Source organism: Haematobia irritans, chromosome 1, assembly GCF_050003625.1.
Source record: "Haematobia irritans isolate KBUSLIRL chromosome 1, ASM5000362v1, whole genome shotgun sequence".
Taxonomy (NCBI): domain Eukaryota; kingdom Metazoa; phylum Arthropoda; class Insecta; order Diptera; family Muscidae; genus Haematobia; species Haematobia irritans.
In genome coordinates this window covers 9,489,063-9,512,033 of record NC_134397.1, presented here as the reverse complement: position 1 = coordinate 9,512,033, position 22,971 = coordinate 9,489,063, and the positions used below count along the sequence as shown (strand labels likewise).

The 22,971-nt window shown below is 36.0% G+C and overlaps 2 protein-coding genes and 1 long non-coding RNA gene across 7 annotated transcripts in view; 1 reads left to right on the top strand and 2 right to left on the bottom strand.

Moving 5' to 3' along the window:
* The window catches only part of cno (adherens junction formation factor afadin), a 223,118-nt gene that overhangs the window by 2,995 nt on the left and 197,152 nt on the right, over nt 1-22,971 (bottom strand). For 3 of the 5 annotated variants that reach the window (XM_075289174.1, XM_075289176.1, XM_075289179.1), the window contains 10 exons: nt 21,024-21,078; nt 20,713-20,951; nt 20,062-20,259; nt 17,025-17,490; nt 16,378-16,902; nt 16,058-16,305; nt 15,879-15,997; nt 8,389-8,532; nt 8,101-8,272; nt 140-2,393 (listed from right to left, as the gene is read on the bottom strand). In XM_075289174.1, the coding sequence (XP_075145289.1) occupies nt 140-2,393; nt 8,101-8,272; nt 8,389-8,532; nt 15,879-15,997; nt 16,058-16,305; nt 16,378-16,902; nt 17,025-17,490; nt 20,062-20,259; nt 20,713-20,951; nt 21,024-21,078 (4,420 nt within the window). The remainder of the gene's footprint in view (nt 1-139; nt 2,394-8,100; nt 8,273-8,388; nt 8,533-15,878; nt 15,998-16,057; nt 16,306-16,377; nt 16,903-17,024; nt 17,491-20,061; nt 20,260-20,712; nt 20,952-21,023; nt 21,079-22,971) is intronic. The other 2 variants (XM_075289177.1, XM_075289178.1) reach the window with 2 other exon arrangements.
* On the bottom strand, nt 12,625-15,295 carry LOC142220187 (uncharacterized). Its single transcript, XM_075289180.1, has one exon. It carries the CDS (start codon nt 15,293-15,295, stop codon nt 12,629-12,631), a length of 2,667 nt encoding a protein of 888 aa, XP_075145295.1. The 3' UTR covers nt 12,625-12,628.
* LOC142220189 (uncharacterized) lies at nt 20,830-21,469 on the top strand. The gene is made up of 2 exons (XR_012717841.1): nt 20,830-20,962; nt 21,055-21,469. It is a non-coding gene; the product is annotated as an uncharacterized LOC142220189 (long non-coding RNA).

The following is a 22,971-nucleotide window of genomic DNA, read 5'->3' as shown; positions in this document are numbered from 1 at the left end:
AGTGGTGATTTCGAGGTGGAATACAATGTCAATATTACTTTAATATTTTCGATCACCTCAAAATTTGATTTTCGAACTTCATTTTATTTTGTACAAAAACAAAAAAAATATCGAACATTTTATAGGATAAAATACTTACACTGTTATCCTCTCGTATGGTATTCAGATCACTTGTCATATTATGTTGATCAACACCGGTGTTAAAGTCCATCTGATAAGCTGAAGAAGTATTACTACCAACGTAATTGTTTTCTTCATCGTGGAATGATACACGTTTGTTGTCACGCAACAACATCGAAGAGGGACTTGAACTAATCGGATGATTTGAAGTTGACGATGATGTTGTCATCGTTGTCGCACTAAACACATCCATGGTCGATGAGGATGGTGATGACTGTTGCGATGATATTAAATTATTTTGTATGTTATTGTTGTTGTTATTCATTAAAATGCTCGCCGCCACCGATTTCTTTTGCATATCCGCCGAATTGATAGTTGCTGTCTTTAGTAGACCTATGGAGGAATTGCGTTGTTTCTGTTGTGACATTATCAAATATGAGCTATTTCTTTCTGGCGGAGGAGGTGGTGGAACTATGCTATTGGATGATAGATTTTCTGTGTTCATATTGCTGTCATACGTTGCATTTGTCGTGGTTGTCGTTGTAGATGCCGATGTATTGCTAGTAATCGACATATGAGATATATCACGTGCCAATGATGAAATCGGATGTTCCGTATGTAAATGTTTGTCATCGGCAAATGATGCCGATTTTTGAGACTTCGATGGTGATGATGGTGCCGTACTGGATCCATCATAACGATTGTTTTTCAATATGGATTTTGGCTGAACGCTATTATTGCCCGTTACAATTGTGGTGGAAACTGTAGTTGGTGGAGGATTCGAAGGTATAGGTGGAGGTTGAACAGGTTCGGCTGCGGAATTGCGTGCAGATGACATTGGTGATGTTTCATTGGAATTGTTTCCACGCTGGTCCATGACTGAGGCGATTTTAACCTCCGTTTGACGGAAATTAGTCACTGGAGTTTGTATGACATTTTGTTGATGGTTCAAGCGGAATACTTCTTGAACATTGTCTTTCTCATACGAGGGCTCACTTTCATCTTCGTGTTCTTCCATCTCTTGGGCCCGTCTCTCAAAGTCTCTTTCGAGTATTAGAGTCTTGAGTTGTTCATCTTGTTGTGGGGTTCTTTGGGCCACAGCTGACAATTCGGAAATCTGTTGTTCACGCCATTGGCGTATATGCTCTCTACGCATCTCTACTTCCTTTTCACGTTCCTCCCTTTCCCAAGGATTGGTACCTAACATGTTTTTATGCTGTTGCAGGGCAGAAGCAGATACGGGCATATATCCTCCTTTGGGAGGATCTAATGTACTGGCTATGTAATTCATGCCGGGTGTGATTTGTTGAGTTGCTTTGTATAGGGGGTGAGTGGTGGTCGGTGGGAGAGGAGGTTTATCATCGGTGGACTGTGACTGTTGTTGTTGTTGTTGCTGTTGTTGAGGAGGATACAAGGTTTGACTTAAATATGACTGAGGTGGGAATTGTTGTTGACTGCCTGATAAGCGATTTTGTTGGGGTTTCGGCGCTGTTGGAGGCTGTTGTTGCTGTTTGGGAGGAGTTAACTGCTGGTTCTGTCCCGGTTTGGGTGGTAAAGTCACAAAATTCCCCGCCTGCTGGTGAGTTATTTGTGGAGAGTGTTGAGCACCATCCATAAAATCGGGTCGCATGTTTCTTCGTAAAGTTTGGCCTCCTCCACCACCAGCTGGCGAATGTTGTGGCTGTGTCATATAGCCATTACTCTGGTCCAAGATAGGATTGGTCATATTATGAGACTCAGACAACGATGAAACATTTTGCATGCTTTGACTTGCAGCCATACTGTGCGATATTCCATGAACTCCAACTTGTTGTTGTTGCTGCTGCTGCTGCCCTTGTTGCTGTTGATGGTACATATTGGGCATTGATGGAGCCATCATTTGTTGCATGCGTAAACTTTGTTGATTTTGCATATCACGTTGGAAATTCTGTGTGCTCTTCGATCGTGTTAAACTTTGTTGTTGTTGTTCACGATATAATTGTTGCTGTTGTTGTGGTGTCATGTGACTGCTATTATTGCTTGCACCAAAATTATGCGTATGCTGACCAAATTGTTGTTGATAGTAGGCAGACTGAGGACGACTGGGTGGCATGTTAGATGAATGTGGCGAAGTTATTAAGGGATGTTGAGGATTTTGATGTTGGTGCTGGTGTTGGGCCGACATATTTCCTGTTGGGACGGTACCATTTGTTGGCGAGAGAATTGGATTCTGTATGTTTTGTTGGGAATTTCCATTGTATGCGTTCATTACGGAATGTGATGGCATGGGGGGTCTGCAATTAAAAAAAAAAAAAGATCAATAGAGTTCAAATGAAAAATAAATTCATTGTGTTAATAAACGGAGAAGCAAAAACAATTTCGCATGATTGAATGTATATACAAATTGGATGTAATGGAATTTAAAAAAAAATCTTAGCAAGGTAATAAGTAAGAAAGAGGAACAAAAAAAGTAAAAAAACCTACAACTGTAAATTGTATCTCTGTGGGGTAATTTCACAAGCCTTGTCCCAGTTTGGCTTATTTTATATATAAACAAGGAGTTTTTGCTTTAAAGAACGTTTCAAATAATTTCGGACGTGTAGTCGCCAAACCAATACCGACAAAAATACGGGCTATATTTCTTATTTTTATCTAAAAAATTCCCAACAAAAATCTTTAGCTCAATTTAAAATTATGATTTGAGGCCTAATATGGAATTATATGCCATGAGTTAATTAAATCCAACAAAAAGGTAGATTTTTCTATTTGTTTTTTTCCAAAAAGAAAGATTTTAAACTTCATTGAACGCAAGGAATTAAAAAATGATACCTTATAAATTTAAAAAATAATATTTGAAACGATAAGTGTTGCAACATAGGTTAGGCGGCATCCCGATGTATCGGCTCACTTAGACTATTCAGTCCATTGTTATACCACATTGGTGAACTTCTCTCTTATCACTGAGTGCTGCCCGATTCCATGTTAAGCTCAATGACAAGGGACCTCCTTTTTATAGCCGAGCCCGAACGGCGTTCCACATTCCAGTGAAACCACTTAGAGAAGCTTTGAAATGTTACCAGCATTACTGAGGTGGGATAATCCACCGCTGAAAAACTTTTTGGTGTTTGGTCGAAGCAGGAATGGAACCCAAGGCGGGCATGCTAACCATTGCCCCACGGTGGCTCCCAAGTGTTGCAACATGGATATCTATGGAACTATCGCACAGTTATATACACTTAATTGATCTGGATTTTATTATCACATAAAATTGATAGTTTTTTTATATGAACATAATATTTAGTTTTAGAAACTCACACAGAAAAAGTTTTTTTGCACTTTTTGCAAAAATAGTGTCATATTTCAGCAAACTTATTCTGCTAAGATTGTAGCTGAATATCCAATTAAGAACTTGAATTACATTTTTAACTGTCTGTTCATTAAACACAAAATCGACTCGAGACAAGTCGTTCGTCAAGATTTTTTTCTAGATTTCCAGATATTTGCTAGAAAATTCTTAAATTTGTCATGAACTTTTTACATATGATTCACTATCGAACACCGAAACAATTGGGATTCCACAGACTCTGGTTTTCGAGATATGAATATGTATTTTTGCCGAATCGTTCGTCTCGTGGCGAACGAAAATTCCATGAACAGGCAGTAACATAGGTTTCCTTTTATCAAAATGTAAAATAGCATGTGATAGGTGAATTATGAAGGACACCTTTACATGTAGCTAATAAACTTTTCACATTTAGAAAAAAAGGAGACAAAAGTGATTGGTGCTATTTGATTTTTGAGTTTGTGAAAACAAAAACGAATTACAACAATGTGAAAGAAAACTTTTGATTTTGCTAAAATTCGTTTAAATTAGTTTGTGCATAAAATTAGTAAAGCGCCTTGCTTTAAAACAATTAAAAAAATCGAAAAAGAATATAAAAAATACATACAACTTGAAACAGTAGTCATGTTCAGTAAATTACCGAATTTTTAGCAGTAATTCGGCTAACAACAAAATTAAAGATTTAAATTAAAAATTTAAATAGCAGTAATAATCTGCTAAAAAAAAACAACACCCGGTGTTTGCTATTATTAGCAGGTTTTTCTATGTGTGTACGAATTGCAAAAATGTGAAAACTGAATCTCAAGTGTATACTGTGCCTTTGAACTTCGAAATTTATTATCTATGTGGGATTAGAGATACACAAAAGAAATGAAGGAGCAAAAAATTAATCAATTATTAGACTTACTAACTTACATTGGTCATTTCTAAAATTTGAACTTCTTTTTTAATGGGTATAAAACCATAAAGTAATTTTTTTAAACGTAAAGTAATTCTATTGTTAATCAATTTGAAAGCATAAGGAAAAGAAATAGAATAGAGAGAAAAAGAAACAAAACAAAACGATTACAAAATATAGGAAAATAAGTAATGTTTACCACAAAATGTAATGTAAAAAACTAACAAAAACCTAATATGGTGGACTATATGTTTTGGGCTTAGGAATTAATCTTGTCATTTGGTTCATTTGGTAGGGTATAAGATAAACAAGTATATACAGCAGTAAGTTCGGCCGGGCCGAATCTTCGATATCCACCACCATGAATCAAACATAATAGTTTCCTTTTAAATCTCTTCGTTGTAGCGGGTTGATAATATATAGAATTTCAGGGGGGAAGACTAGATCAGATTCTGGATTTATAACAACCTTTTTTGTATGCGTTTTAGAGGAACCACAAACATCTCTAGCCCAATTCTCAATAACAACTCCCTGGGAATTTGTTCCCTCTTCCCTGTTCCCCTATTCTAAACAAAATCTCCCTGGGGAATTTTTCTTTATTCCCTTTTCCCTTATTCTAAACCAACTTAGAAAATGGGAAATTTTTCCCTTGGGGAAAAATTGGTATTACAAATGATAATAAAAAGGGAAAAACGATGACATTTTTTGGAAATAATTCCCCAAAAAAATCAAGGGAGTAGTAAGCAAAATGCATCATTTCTCTGTAATTTCCGGTCAAAAACCTTAAATTTAAATTGATGATGGGATGCATCCAACTACCGAATGCTCATCTCATGGTCGCAGATCTGTACATATTTTAAAAATTCTTTTATATAGAAAATAAAGGTTTTACATTTAAACTATAATATCCCTTCCTGTTTTAATGTAGGTGCTTGTTTCTTAAAGGAGCAATAATGCGAACATGTGTCCCGCGTGGCGTAAAAAGCTGAAGAAATTTACTAGTTTTCTTCTTCCGTTTTGATGAAATATATCCAATTCGGGCATAGGTGTTATTTAAGTATATTTATGACTTCTTTATGAACTTTGTTCAGGCTACTCTAGGCCACAGATATGTCTCGATCTTTTCCTACGCCCTTTTTGGTAGCCACCTTCGACAAAGAAGCGTAGCACCTAATCTTACTAGTGGATATAATCCAAAAGACTTGCGTTGAGGTGGAATGTGGTCTGCTAATACATCCAACAGGTATTTGAAGGCTGGATTATTATATTGTATCACAATGGACTGAATGGTCTAAGTGAGTCCGAATCAAATCGGGCGGCCACTTTAACCCTATAAATCCCATGAACTAAGTAACAACCTCTTCATGTACAAATATGTAGTTACAACGTTTCAGGCAACTCAAGTGGGTTAATGGCATCGCGTAGCTTTCTCCTTTCTATCCTTTAGACCTTGTTACGTTGATACGCCTCTCCTCAGCTACTGCCATAAACACGGCACTAAACATTTTTGACGTTTTTCATGTTTAACTCAATTTTACATCAATTTAATACAATTTCATTTCAAAATTTTAATATAAAAATTTATTAAAATAAAACAGTTGAAGTGAAACAGCTGACTTCGAATACTCTGAATTATTTCTCCCATGTTATTCCCTTCCCCTACTGTTTAGAATAGGAGGATTTTATTCCCGGGGAAAATGAATTCCCAGGGAACACATTCCCTAGGGAATATTCAGAATTGGGCTATTCGTGTAGGTGTGCCAGAAAATGATGAACTAACGCCTTGATTTGAAATAAAAAATCTGTATATTTTTACCCCCATTATGCAAATGGTCGAAGAAATAAAATCTGAAAATTTTGCTTTTAATTTCATGAAATGTTCATAATTCCATGACATGACGGTCTATATGGAGGCCTTATCAAATGGACCGATAAAAACTAAACCTATTAAAATTTCAGGCAAATTTGATAACAATTACTGTTTATATAAGCCCAAGAGGTTAAATCGGGAGATCAGTCTATATGGGTGCTATGCCTAATTGTGTTTCACAAAAAAACCTACAGAATCTAGACCCCAAATCAGAGGGCGGGTTTAAAAGGGGGATATATCAAAATCTCTACCGATATTCGGAAAACCTATTTATGGCTCTAAAACCCTCTAGATTTCAAACTTCAGGCAAATTGGATAAAAACTATGGTTTCTAAAAGACAAAGAAGTAAAAACGGGAGATCGGTCTATATGGGGGCGGTAACAAAACATGGATCGGCAAAACTATTTGTGGTCATAAAATATATCTAGATTTCAAATTTCAGGCAAATCGGATTGAAAATACGGTTTCTAGAAGCCCAAGAAGTAAAACCGGGAGATCGGTCTATATGGGGGCTATATCAGAAGATGGAAAAAAAGAAAAGAAAGATGGACCGATACGCCCCATTTTCGTCACACCCAATTTTTGGTTCCAAAATACTGTTTCCAAAAACCCAAGAAGTAAAACCGGGAGATCGGTCTATATGGTAGCTATACCAAAACATGGACCGATAGACACCATTTTCGGCACACTTATTTGTGGTCCTCAAATACCTCTACATATCCATTTTCAGGCAAATCGGATTGAAATACGGTTTCTTGAAGCCCAAGACCTCCAATCGGGGTCGGTTTATATGGGGGCTATATCAGAAGATGGAAAAAAGAAAAGAAAGATGGACCGATACGCCCCATTTTCGTCACACCCAATTTTTGGTTCCAAAATACCTCTAGATTTCAAATTTCAGGCAATTCGGATTGAAAATACTGTTTCCAAAAACCCAAGAAGTAAAACCGGGAGATCGGTCTATATGGGAGCTATACCAAAACATGGACCGATAGACACCATTTTCGGCACACTTATCTCTGGTCCTCAGATACTTCTAGATATCCAATTTCAGGCAATTCGGATAGAAAATACGGTTTCTTGAAGACCAATGCCTCAAATCGGGGGGGTCGGTTTATATGGCGGCTATATCAAAACCTGGATCGATATAGCCCATCTTCGAACTTGAGCTGCCTGCAAACAAAACACGAATCTGTGTCAAATTTCAAGATTATATCTCTATTATTGAAAGCTGTAGCGTGATTACAACAGACAGACAGACGGACATAGTTATATCGTCTTAGAATTTCTCTCTGATCAAGAATATATATACTTTATATAGTCGGAAATCGATATTTCGATGTGTTACAAACGGAATGATAAACTTATTATACCCCCGTCACCATTCTATGGTGGCGGGTATAAAAGTCGCTAAAATATTTTTTAGAAGGAAATATCATGTGGGTTATGCATACTAATTTCTTATGCATAGTAATTTCATTAATATCTTCTCTGAACGAATTCAAAAAAATTACCACTTTGATTACAAAAATTATTTTAAAGAAGACTAAAATTAAATCTTAGCAAATTGGACAATATACTTAAAAATTAAAACCGGGAAATCAGCACGGGTCTCTTTATGCATAAAAAACAACCGGAGAATCAAAATTTCATTTACATTGGATTAAAATTGAGATTCCAAATTTTAGAAAAATTATATGCCCCAAGAAGGCATATCGTTAGATGTTTTAGATAAGTCAAACAAAAACAAATAATTTAGCCAATATTGACACTTTTCAAAACAAACATAAACAATTGGGTTTCAATACAAAAAAAATCGAACCATATCCTATAAACATTAAAATTTTAATTATTTTTTTTAAAGAAAAAACTTTAAACATTACACTTACCTTTCACTCAATATGGGCTGCGCTTGATTTTGATTGCGGTATACACTTAAATTTTGATAGAAACCCTGTTCGTTGTTGTTATTGTTGCTATTATTATTACTCAATGTACTGTTCATATTTGTTGGAGGATTGGCCAGACTATGGGTACTGCGTGATTTCGAATTCGCCATAGCTAAATGGTTAGCAAAACAAAAAGAAAAACAAAAACAAATAAATTCACAATCCATTTAAAATAGTATGCAATTATATTGGTCAGTAAATCAATATTTTGGTTTGGGCAAAACTTACAAATAGTACCACTTCCCATATGATGATGTAACGCTGGTACAGATTTACTATTGGCTAAATGATTATTTGCTATAAGGGGACCACCAATGCTTTTACTATCAGCGCCCATTCGTGTTAGATCACGTTCAGACATGCGACGATTACCTATAGTTATGTATGGCATATTGGTTGGCATGGATATACATATGGATGGAGGAATTAGTTCATCACATTCGGTTTATTCAGAGTAATTCCAGTAAGCATTTTTTGTTTTGGGAGATGTGATTAGAAATTCAATTGTGCGATGTTTGGTTGGCAATTGTTAAGGTGAATATTTGGTCAATTGTAGATTTTGAGTTTAAGTTGTTAGGGCGCATTATGTAGGTATGGTTGAGATTCATAAAAAAACGGGACGAAAATAAAAATGCATTATTTAGTTATATGTGCATAAACGATGACAAAAACAATATTCAAATAATACAAAGTGCATTAGGTAGTTTAAACTAAATTAAAAAACAAATAGGGTTTAATACAGATAAATTAAAAAAAAGAGATTAAATATAAAAAGCAGTAAATATTAATAAATACAGAAAAACACAATCAATATTTTTTTAAAAGCGAATACAACATATTTAATTATTAAAATTTTTTTTTAAGGATTCTTACATTGTAGCTATAAATATTTTTAAAGATATAGAAAAGAAGTTGTAAAAAACCAGATTACAAACAAAGGTAGAAAGCAACGCTAATCTTTGGGTTTACAAGAAAATGGGGATATTCTCTGCAGAAGACAGGCTTATAAAATGGCTTCGACCGACACCAAAAAGATTTTCAGCGGTTGTTTATCGGCTTTCAATAATGATGGTGAAATTTCTGGGTGTTTGGACTATAAAAAGGAGGTCCATTGCCATTGAGCTAAACATAACATCGGACAGTGCCCATTGATAAGAGAGAAGTTAACAAACATTGTCTGCTATTTTTTAAGCTTGATTACACTAAAACATATTTTAGTTTGTGTGAAATAAATAAAAAGTCAACTTAGGGGCTATCGTAAATATTAAAACAATATTTTATGAATATCTATAGTATTTGCCCAAAAATCTGAATATTTATCAAATTGAGGCCTTGAGATGATCGCATTTAGGAGCTGCAAATATACTTAAATACCCACCACCATGAATCAAATATAATAGTTTCCTTTAAAAATTTCAGGGGGGTTTGACGACAGATATTTTCCCAAGCAGATCAACCATTACGCTACCCACAGATAAATGTTAAGATTTTACCTATGAAGAGTAGATCAGACTCTGAATTTATAAGAACCATTTTTTGTTTGAGTTTTAGAGGAATCATAAACATCTCTTATAAGTGTGCAAGAAAATGATGCAATAACGCCTTGATTTAAAATCTAAAATCTGTAGATTTTTACCAATTATTTAAATGATTACGAGAAGTAAAATCTGGAAATTTTGCATTCAGTTTCAAGCAATTTCCATGATCAGTGCGCCTTCTATACCCTCAAGAAGTGAAATCGGTCTATATGGAGGCCTTACCAAATGGACCGATAAAACTAAATCATATACAAATCATGGACCGATAATCACCAATCACATCACCTAACCATTTTCGGCACATCTCTTTATTTTCCTAGAATACCTCTACATTTCCAATTTCAGGCGTATTGGATTCTAGAAGCCCAAGAAGTAAAATCGGGAGATCGGATTATATCAAATCATGGTACGATAATCACCATTTTCGGCACATCTCTTTATTTTCCTTTAGGCTATATCAAAACATGGACCGGTACTCATCATTTTCGGCACACGTCTTTAGGGTCCTGGAGTACCTCTAGACTTCAAATTTATGGTCAATTCGATTAAGTAAAAATAGAAGCTCAAGATGTAAAATCGGGAGATCGGTCTATATGGGGGCTATATCAAAACATGGTTCTAGAATACCTCTAGGTTTCCAATTTCACTCCGTCACCATTCTATGGTGGTGGGCATAAAAACGTATAATTTGTTGTTCGTTAGACCCTGAAGTACTAAAATATAACAGCAGACATCGACTGCAGTTTTTAGCAGACTTTTTTCTATGAGTGTACAGATTTCTGCCTGACTGGGAAATTGAAGAAGGAAAACAAAAAATACAAGCCCATATTCAGGAAAAGGGCGCGAAAATATTTGAAATGTTGATGTATAAAGCAGAGGTATGAGGTATAATGGACAAGACATAACTGCAACTCCTCAGGAGGTAGTCACTGGCCGATCAGGGGGACCAGCTGAACAATTCAGTACAAAAAGGACAATCCAGTACTTTAAAAACAAATCACCAAACGATTTTATAGGTAGTTGCATGTATTCGAAAATCCATATTCGAAAATCCATTTTTCGACTAATTGTCTGATTGCAATCTTTGAATTCTGAAGAATTTTTTTGAAAATCGACTAATCGACTTTTATTGTTGGTCAAAAATCTACATTTGGAAAGACGGAAAGTCGGCTTTCTAAAATAATTTAAAAAGTCAATTCATCATTTGGACATTTTGCCCCTTCTATATATTCTACTTCAAGATGACATAAACACAACGATCTCGCTTTTCCCAATTTGCAAAGCCAAAATTAACAAGTATATACGGCCGTAAGTTCGGCCAGGCCGAATCTTATGTACCCTCCACCATGGATTGCGTAGAAACTTCTACGAAAGACTGTCGTCCACAATCGAATTACTTGGGTAGTGGTATCTTAAAACTTCTTAACATCGTTTTCTAAATTGTGAGTTAGTCCATACGTGGTATATATTAGACAAAAAATGTATGTATAGGTAAGTCTACAAATAATTACGAATCGATATGGACTTTTGCACGGTACGTAGAGAGCCAGAATTGAAATATGGGGGGGCTTATATGTGGGCTATATACAATTATAAACTTGATATAGACCAATTTTTGTGTGATTGGGGATCTATTTATCTGAGGGCTATATATAACTATAGACCGATATGGACCTAGTTAGGCATGGTTGTTAACGGCCATATACTAGCACAATGTACCAAATTTCAACTGACTCAGATGAAATTTGCTCCTCCAAGTGGCTCCAAAACCAAATCTCTGGATCGGTTTATATGGGGGCTATATATGATTATGGACTGATATGGACCACTTCTGGCATGGTTGTTAAATATCATGTTCTAACATCACGTACCAAATATCAACCGAATCGGATGAATTTTGCTCTTCCAAGGGGCTCCGGACGTCAAATCTCGGGGGATATATATAATTATTGACCGATGTGGACCAATTTTTGCATGGTTGTTAGAGATCATATGCTGACACCATGTACCTAATTTCAACCGGATCGGATGAATTTTGCCCCTCCAAGAGGCTCCGGAGGTCAAATCTGGGGATCGGTTTATATGGGAGCTATATATATTTATGGACCGATATGGGCAAATTTTTGCATGGTTGTTAGAGACCGTATACTAACATCAGGTACCAAATTTCAACCGGATCGGATGAATTTTGCCCCTCCAAGAGACTCCGGAGGTCAAATCTGGGGATCGGTTTATATGGGGGCTATATATAATTATGGACCGATATGGACCAATTTTTGCATGGTTGTTAGAGACCGTATACTTAGACCACGTACCAAATTTCAACCGGATCGGATGAATTTTGCTGCTCCGGAAGGCTCCGCAAGCCAAATTTGGGGATCGGTTTATATGGGGGCTATACGTAAACGTGGGCCGATATGGCCCATTTTCAATACCATCCGACCTACATCAATAACAACTACTTGTGCCAAGTTTTAAGTCGATAGCTAGTTTCGTTCGGAAGTTAGCGTGATTTCCACAGACGGACGGACAGCCGGACAGACGGACGGACGGACGGACATGCTTAGATCGACTCAGAATTTCACCACGACCCAGAATATATATACTTTATGGGGTCTTAGAGCAATATTTCGATGTGTTACAAACGGAATGACAAAGTTAATATACCCCCATCCTATGGTGGAGGGTATAAAAATAACTCGAAGTCAAATTTGTTTTCCTCAAAAGATAAAATCAAACTGAATAGTGTGAAATATTAAAAACAAATGAATTTCTCTAAAATTAAGAAAACAATGAGCAAATATTTTGCAAAACACAACATTGAATGATGAACTTTAACACAAACCAATGAGCGAAAAGAGAGAAAAACCAACAGAAAAATTACAAAGGCATTTTTTTTTTCAAGGAAACCACCTCTTCTTTTTGAATTATCAACTTGTCATATTCATTTCATCCAGATTATCTTCATCAGCATCACACTTTTCAAACGAAACATTATGATCATTGCCGTCCCCATCATCGTCATTGGTTTCATGGATGATATCATCATCTTCTTGATTTTCGAAATCTGCACAACAATGGGGACATGTTGAAGAACATGTTCGTCCTGTGGTTGGTGTCGTTTGCATTGTGGTTTTGACCTCTGCGTCATCAACATTGGATTCATTTAAAGATGAAGCTAATGACAGTAACATTTTACAACGAGATGGACTACCTGTAGTCACTTGGCCAATGGAGGAATTTTCCTGTTTATTTCTTGGTTTTTCATGTTTTTGTTGTTTTCGTTTGACACTGCGTACACTTTTAGACTTTGGGCAAAGTTTCAGAGTACCACAACGACGGAAAGCTGAGGATGCCATTTCGGCATTTGCAGGAGATGTTGTTTCAAAATAACATGGAGTTTCAGAAGGGGTGGCAGCGGCGGCAACGGATGAGGTGGAAGCATCATCATCATCATCATTGCATTCATTTGATAGTTGATGGTGGTGGCAACAACATGTGCATTTGGTGTTTATACATGGTTCAGTGCATTTTTCCATAAAACAACAACAACAAGTATTTAAACATTGACAATCACAGTTAACATTTATATGGGGTTTGGAGGTGCTTAAAGACGACTTTAATAATTTACAAGGTTTCGATAAGGGTGGTGACAACAATAATGGAGATGACATTGGAGATTTAGTTTTTATGGCACAAGCATGATTGTTATTGTTGGTGTAACAATTATTAAAGCAACAATTGTTTAAATTAATTCGTTGTTTAGTTTCATTCGTTTGTATGGAGGAATTGGAGTTGCCAGCATTGGCATTCTTTAAATTAACATCAAAATCTCGACCCTCTAAACCAAAAATACTCCATTCTTTTAATTGTTTTAGGATATCGCTTTGTTCGTTTTCCGATAATAATGGTTTTGTTTTCCTTGAGTTACTATTCGATTCCAATAGATCTGAAGTAGACTTTGAAAGTCTTGGCCGGGGAGACGCAGTAAAACCATCATTGGTCGCATTTGAAGCAAATGGTTGCAATTTGAAATCTTTATTGGTTGTAAAGAAGTCCGCCATCTCTTTAACCTTGCCTTGACCATATGGTCTGGAGAATTCTTTAAATTCTATATAATCTCTATCCAAGATATTGCTGTGTGATAAGGATTTCTCTTTAAGAGGGGATTCTGTAGTAGGGGGTTTTGTTAATATCGGAGTAACATTCGAGGTGTTAGAGGTATGATTAATTTTGGGAATATTTTTGGGGCTAGTTTTTAAAATTGTAGTAGCAGTAGTAGTATTTACATTTTGTGTTGTTCTATTAGCGTGCAGAATGACTTGATCACGTTTGAATGTCGTAACGTTGGTATTATTTGTAAACCTTTTTTGTAGGAGCTGCTGCTGTTGTTGTTGGATTTTATTGTATCCATTATAAGAAGGATTTCCGGCACTACTGGATGTCGATCTTATGCTATTCAATTCCCTTTTTGCTGGTATGGAGATTTCTCTAAAGCGTTGCGTCAACAAAGGCATCTTCTCTATAGACTCTGACGATGATCGATTACTATTGGAGTTACTGCCTCCTGAATTATTACAATCCTGACCTCCCGATGTTGAACGATAGGAATTCAATTCTCTTCTTATCTTATGAATCAAAGAGACTTTTTCCTTGTCTTTATCTTTATCCAGAGATGAATTTGAATCTCTTACCAGAGATTCTCGAGATGAAGATTCACGGCAGAAATTACTAATGGCATCATGGGTATGGAATTTGCGATTTATACTTGCTTCTACTTCCTCGGGCCTACTATTGTTCTCCTCCAAATCAAAACTCACTGTTTTACGTTGATTAATAAGACTAGACGACGAGGATTTTCTATTCGATATAATACTTTTATTTTGCGGTGGTGTTGGTAAAGGAACATAGGGTTTCTCCTCTTCGGTGGGAGAGCCATCATCGATGAATGGTATTTCTTCGGGATTTGAAACCGAAGCTAAACCTTCTTCATTTAATGGTTGATGCACTTCGGTATACACGAAATTTGTAAACGATTCTTGTGAGTTAGTTTTTGCTGCACTTGATTGTTCACCGGGTTCCATGTATTCCTCAATGTAAATAGAGGGTGGTGGTGTATTGTTTATATTCGTATTACTTATGCTACGAGCTCTTTTTCTCAAAGGATTTATATGCATTTGTGGATGATGAAGATGGTGGTATTGCTGGGGCGTAGCGTGTGAATAAGGGTCTGCATGTTGTTGCTGCATCATCATGCCTCCGCCCAAAGTATTGGTTAAATTGTGGGTACTCAATGATACCTCTTTACTCATATTATATAAACTACTGGCCGATCTGGCTATGGGTCTAGTATCCCTATAGCGTGGATCAATAGGAATTTGATAGCCCATTTGACAACGTTCTTCCAATAAAGAGGAGGCACTGAGACGCCTCATAGGAGGTGAAGATGAGCTGGCATACATGCCAGCAAACGATTCGCGCCGGCTACGATTTAGACTATCATCGGAGATGGACCCGTAATAACGACTGGTAGTATGACTACTGTGTCGCCTTTGTTGCGGATGGGGAAATTGTAAAGTTTGCATAGGCGGAGGCATTTCTTCTGATTTATTAGATATATATGTTAGTTATTATTATTACAAATTAATTAAAATATAGCATGTAAGGCAGCATGTGAAAAGGATAGAAATTTTAGTTTGATTAGCATAGTTAGAGGCTAATTTATTATATCACTAATTCTAATTTACTCTAAAGGGGATGAGCTTTTGTAATATAAGTGTCGACAATAAAGTTGGCCAAAATACGTTATTTTAGACTTTGGACTTACTGTATATTAGGATGAAAAAGTAAAGGCTACTACTTCATACTTGTTATTCGAGCAATATCACGATAAAAAATAATCGAAAACCCAACTTTTTAAACAAATCGAAAAGTCGACTTTTGGAAAATTTTAAAAATAACGGAGCATCGAATGATTTTTTTTTAATAAAAATAAATAAATAAACAGACAAAACCCCGATTTTTGCAAAGACAATATAGTAACCCGAAAATACCTAATTCATTAAATCAAAAAATCACAGCTAATTAAAATCAAGGTCAGGTGATATTGGAGCCTTTACTTTATCGTCCGCCGTTAAATAATAGTATCGTTTTATTAGATATCATGTATCTTTATCTTACCTCGCTGTATAACTGGACTTGGTTGTTGGAGTAAAGTAGCTAAACCATGGTATATAGCTCCTTGTTTAGCTACATCCAATGTTACAACAGGTCCCGTACGTACTAAATAATCGGCAGCCCTACAATTAGACGGAATTTTTAATTTTGTTAATTTTTTTATTGTAACAAATTCTACAAACCTTTCTTGGGTTATGCCTATTAAACTTTGGCCATCGACACGTAACAATTGATCACCAGCTTGTAGACGACCATCAGCATCGGCAGCACCTCCGGGAACTACACTTTTAATATAGATACCCAAACGTTCTTGGCCTGCACCCTTGGCGGCAACTATGGACAAACCCATGCCATTGGAATTTTTATGTAATTTAATAACTTGAACTTCTGGTTGTGGTAGCTTATTGGACATGGCGCTGGAAGAGCGGGCCTAAGGCAAAAACAAAAATATATATATATTTCTTAGATTTACAAACATTTCTCAAAATATTTACAAACTTACATTGAATTGATGCATATACACTGTCCATAATCCTATTGATGTAGGCTGAGCGGCCAAACGACACATACCCTGCTGTTGCAGGGGATTTAAAAAATCCACCAAACCTGAAGGTATGCCACGTACAACATCACAGCTGAAGCCATCATCGGGCAGCAATAAAGCCAAATGTAATTCGGGTGATTCTTCTAAACGAACCTCACGACCATCGGCTCGCGTTAATTCATCTGCCACAGATTCAGCCATACGTATGGCAGTATCTACCAAATTTCTAGGAATTTTCTCTTGTTGTAGCAAAGCAGCCATTTGCAAAGAATTCAAACGGAAACAAGAGCAAGCCAATTGTTGTATCTCCTCCACAGAGGTTTTGGGGGCTTGTAGAAATTGGGCACATTGATTGATTTTGGCCAAATGGCAATCGGCAGCCAATTCCAAACCCTGACGTTCAGCCCATAATTCTAGTAATTGTAAACGTTCAGTCATGACTTTACCCCATTCGGCTGTACACATATGGGAGTTGGCCACAATCTGTATTAAAATAACATAAACAAGTATTAGATTTTTAATTATATAGTATATTTGGTAAAAAAATTTAAGAAATCATAAACAAAAAAACAAAACATTGAGATCACAAACTTTTCTTTGCTCACCGTATTAAAACATATCACATTGATGTAATGGAACAATTGTGAAAACAATTGTATTGTCAAGGCAGCATTCACCCGGCATCTTCTCAACAAAGCCATGGCCGAACCCAAGACTGTCAAAACCAAACCAGCTGCTGAATCATGATCAATCGTTTCCGATAGAAATTGATTTAATGTCTGCGATAATTCAGCTCTAAAACAATTGACCAAATTACGAAATGCTGTTTGCACACTTTCGGCCAATACCTCTTGGGCCTGTACGGAAAATGCACTTATATGACGATCAGATTTGAGGAAATGTAAAAATTCGGATGAATTCGCCATCCAAAAGGCTAAAATACGGGGATCTGTATATTGCTCTTGGACAACATTGTAGATAAGATTGGCGACATGATGTAAAAATATTGTTAGTTTATGGGCACGTTCTGTGGGTTGAAGTTCTGGACGGTAGTGTGTTGAAGCACGATATCTGAAAAAATTTAGAGAGATCATATTAGAAATGTAGAAGATAAAAAAATATATTGTTTTATTCTATTGTACCAAAAATAGCTGAATTTAAACCCAAAAGCCAAACATATAAAATTTTGAATTTTAATACCTGAGAATCATTGTCAAGCAATGGCTGGTTTTGTTTGTTATATTAAATTAAAACAAGTTCTCATTATTTTCCCAGCAAAAACTCCTATTACCAGGTATGAGTACAAATATACCTGCACCAAATTGGCAACAACTTCCTCGTACATATATCAGTAGTAATACTTTTACACGGGCATGACATTGGAGGAAAGTACTTCCGTGCAAGCATACCAGCAGTCGAAAAATAAGTACTTCTTAGCAAGAATACCAGCTCTCCAAAAATAATATCTTTACCATAAAAGATACCCAAAAAGTGCGAACTCACCCCCGTTGTTTTGTAATCCAACACACTATACCACGCTCCACGACATGGATCTATTCAATGATGTTATTTTGTAATATAAATTATGTAAAGGCGTGTAGCGGTGAAATCGTTTATTTAAAAAATCAAATTAAATTTCTTTTTCAAGTTCAATTAGTATAAAATTCAGGAAAAATATTCAGTTAGGCTTTCGCTTTTCCAAATCCGAATTGCCGGGCCTCACGCTTGATACCTGCCATCAGATTTTGTACAGCCACCTTGTCCACCTTCTTCGCCGCAGAAAGCCAGTTTGCCTTGCTCGTCCTTAGCAGTTTTTTGGTCTTCTTTAGGTTCCGCTTGACAATAGTCCAGTATTTCTCAATTGGGCGGAGCTCTGGCGTGTTGGGAGGGTTCTTGTCCTGTCCCGGAAGCTGCTTGTAGTCGGCTTTGACGTAGGTTTCGTCGTCCATTACCACGCAGTCAAACTTCGTCAGCATCGTCGTGTACAGCCTCCGGGATCGCGCTTTGGCCGTCGTATTTTGTTTATCATCGCTATTTGGAGTCACTACCTTCTTGTAAGTCGATAGTCCGGCTCGTTTTTTGGCTCGATGCACGGTTGTAGACGATACACCCAGCTTATTTGCGGCATCTCGGAGAGAGATGTTAGGGTTTCGCTTGAAACTACCGGCAACTCTCTTTGTCGTCTCAGCGGCTTCCGGTTTTCGATTTCCCCCCGATCCAGACTTCCTGGCTGTCGACAAACGTTCCCCAAACATTTAATTACATTTGTAACGGTTGATTTGGCAACTTTTAGCGATTTTGCCAGCTTTGCGTGCGAGTAGCTCGGATTTTCGATGCGCGAGCAAAACTTTGATACGCTGCCCTTCTTGCTTGGACGGCATTTTGACAACTGAAGAGTGAATTCCAAAATCAAAATAGGAGCAACATTCTACACACACACACCTTCAAAATGAAGGGTGTTCAGGTTTTTTAAATGCAAAATTGAAAGAAATACGTCAAGGTTATATTGACCAAATTTTGACCGTATCACCCTTTACTATACAACTTTAGAAAACTAAGATATATTTTATTGACAATTTTTTTCTGAAATGTACTTTGGCATTACTTATCGCTACTATTAACGGTGCTCACTGTAGAGCCGAACCCGGACCTCAAGATATGATTTTGATTACCGGTATTACTAGAAAGAATCACTTTTTGCCTACACAGGTATTATTATTTTGTTATTTTTAAATCCCAGGTAATACTGCAAGTAGTAAATTTTTGATTACCGGTATTACTGAAAGAATCACTAGTGCTTACCCAGTTTTTGCTGGATTTTGTATTCTATAAGTACTAATTTTGACCCATTAAAATTTTGTGAAAGTCGATATTAAGATTTTTGTGCTTGCTGGCGACTTTTGGACTACACTTGTGACCGAAGTAGGGAGCCACCATGGTGCAATGGATAGCATGCCCGCCTTGCAAAGTCGTGGGTTCGATTCCTGCTTCGACCGAACACCAAAAAGTTTTTCAGCGGTGGATTATCCCACCTCAGTAATGCTGGTGACATTTATGAGTGTTTCAAAGCTTCTCTAAGTGGTTTCACTGCAATGTGGAAAGCCGTTCGGACTCGGTTATAAAAAGGAGGTCCCTTGTCATTGAGATTAACATGGATAGGGTAGCACTCAGTGAGAAGAGCGAAGTTCACCACTGTGGTATCACAATGGACTGAGTAGTCTAATAGAGCCTGATACATCGGGCTGCCATCTAACCTAACCTATGACCGAAGTCAATCTCTTTTCCAAAATTTTGAATTTGTCGATATGTATAATTTTCCAATTTTAATGGGAAAGATTTTGATTCTGATGACACACCTAATCTACATGGTATCAAATTTGTTGGAAATTTACCCTAAATTTATAATAATTGTTTGGCTATTGGATTACGTTAACATAGAGGTTATATAGTTAAATATTAAATTTCATTAAAATATATAGAAAATTAAAATATGTATCTCCATTTCAAATTAAAAATTAGTATAAAGCCCATATAAAAGCAAATTACACCATCGACAAAAAAAAATACAAAAATATTCAGAGAAAGCATTTTAAAACTCAAGAGGGGAGAGCATTGGCCCAATAACAAACATGCTTTACAAACCTGGCACATAAATACAAAGAATAAACAGGAGCTAATTTAAAATGCGGCGCATTAACATCCAATTCGGTAATAATGTGTCTTAGAAAAAAATCCTGATGGGTTTCGGGAAATTCCAAAACTGCCGGTAATATAGGCTCCTGGCCTTGGGGTTCGATATGGGCAGCGGCTGAAGTCGATGATAAAGGCATTTTGGGTGATCTAAAGGAAAAACAAAAATAAAATAATTAGTGATACCCATCCATATAAATAAAAGACAATGTTTATATAGATAATTTTATGATTAATTGAGATGGAGGAAGGGGTTCTAATTTAGCAGACAACACATATTATGGTATAGCAAATATCACTACAGTCGAAAAAAAAAAACAACAATAAAACACACTTAGATTATTTTGCAATGAATGATAGAAAATGAAATGGCAAACGAAACTGAATTTTAATAACAAAGTGTTTCTTTTTTTTTTGTCTGGATAAAAATTGAACAGTGTGTGTGTGATATATGTAGAGAGTAAAGTCAAGTAGAAGCTGTAAATATGTTTTTGGTCAAGAAAAAACAGATTTAAAAAATCATTATATAGTACTCGAAAATTTTAACTTTTTCCAATTATTAAAATGTAGAAAAAAAATAATTTTTTTATTTTCAATACTTACCTCTCTTGACTATTTGAACCTCCTGATTTTAAACTTGATATGGATTTTGTTTCATTTTCCAGGTTACCTTCTATACTCTGTGTATCACCTCCTGCTCCCCCACCACCAGAACTGCCGGTAAAATTTCCACCTCCTTGGGGATTTTTTGAATCGGAACCATTTATTGAACGTAGATTTCCATCAATTTCAGTGTGATCCGATGAATTTACATTGTGTGGATCGTAATCACTTTTATGCGTCTAAACAAAGGGTAAAGTGAAAAAGCATATAATAATTTAAAGAATTTTAATTTTATAGCCATTGAAACTTACCGAACTTAATGCTCCATCCTCATCATTCCAGGAACCTGGTGATGCTGGTGAACGACTGTTGGGATTTCCATGGAGTATGTGTTTTTTTTTACCATTGTTAATTTCCGTCCAAGTTTGTTGAATGTTTACAATTTGTTTGTATGTATGTATTTGCATGTGGGTGCATATGTGAGTGTTTCGGGGTGTGTGTGTGTGAGTATGTGACAGTATTACAAAGTTTTCATGTTCATGTATTTAATATGAAAAATGTTTTGTTTTAAGAGGGTTTCGGCATTGTATATTTGAGTGAGGGTATCGGTGCAGTTATTGGTTTCATAAAAAATTAACAACATCGACAAACAACAATAATAGAAAACGATTTTGTTTTGTATGCAACACAAAAGTTTTGTACATAAAATAAAATGAAAAAAAGAAAAAATAAATAAATAAAACACATATAGTAAATATTTGTAGGTTATGTATATATGCGACAAAAAATAAGACAAAAATGCTTTAAGTATAAAGAGTTATTGTAGCTTTTGGAAATTTGCGAATTTGTAACATTTTAAAGCCAGATTTGTATGATTTAGCTTTGAGGACTCTAGTTCGACTTCCGCTTTCGTTTGCAAAGAAGATGTTTGAAACATCGCAGAGAAGGTTTTTGAAATGTTTGAAAATCCATGAAATCGTAAACGTTCCTTTATCAATCTGTGAATATTCGTGTATTCCTGTTCTTGGTTTGGTGAATAACCGTTCATGATATTGGTGTTAAGACCGATCTTCCAATATTGCTCTTTGTGAAATCCTAATGTTTATTCTATTTAGATGATATTTTTATTTGTCCCTACTGTCTTTTATATACATAAAAAAATTGAATTTATTACAAAACTGCGTTAAACAAACGATTTTTATATATCACCTCAAAATAACATTTTGTAATTAGGTCCATCTCTAGAAGAGAAGTTTTGAATGTAATTTAAAAGAAATAACTTTGGAAGAACTTTCAAATTTTTTTCTGGGAATATTTCGTATATCTCTTTATAGGTCTAAACAATGAAGGGCTCAACTGCAGTTTATGGGCCCCTCACCGAATTGCTTAAAATTAATATATGTTGTGTCATTCGGTGAGCTGATTCCAACAAAGTGACCCATACCCGGGGAAGTACCCGGGTCTTGAGATATATCCCTCCAAAGGGTCAATAAAAACTTGATATATCTCTACTCAGAATAAAAACTCCATAACTTTGCTAAAAGTGGACCTATAAAGACATGTTGTACATCAATCAAAAGGCCAGAATATAGGCTTTCAATCTATATATAAATGTATAATCGAAGACTTTTTGAGATATAACGAAAATAAAAATGGGTAAAAATTTTCTTTTTTTATTTATATCTCCCAAACTAAATTAAATATAAAAAATATCTATCTATCTATCTATCTATCTATATATATATAAAATTCAATCTATGTTTGTTTATTTGTTTGTTTGTATGTTCCCAGTTGGCTCCGAAACGGCTGAACCGGTTTACTTGAAACTTTCAGAGATCGTAGGGGGCGTTCATGTGGTGAAAATAGGGTACCTCATTTTTTGACACCTGGTCGCGGAGGGGGACCTCCCCTTTGTCGGACTTTTTGAAAATTGGACCAAAGTTGACCGATTTGGTTGAAATTTTCGTTGAAGATTGGGGTTGGCATCTAGACAAAGATCCGCTACTTTTTATTTCGATATTTGGTGGCGGAGGGGGGCCTCCCCTTTGTTCGACTTTTTTTTTTTAAGTACAGTGAAAAAACTAAAATTCTCTAAATTATCTGAGATTTACGGAGAACATGTGGTGAGGTTATGGAATTAATATGGGGTACCCGATGATTTCATATGTGGATGGGGAGGGGGACCTCCCCTTGCCCTACTTTTTGAAACTTGGAACAAAATTATGCGATTTGCCTGAAATTTTCATTGAATGTTGGGGT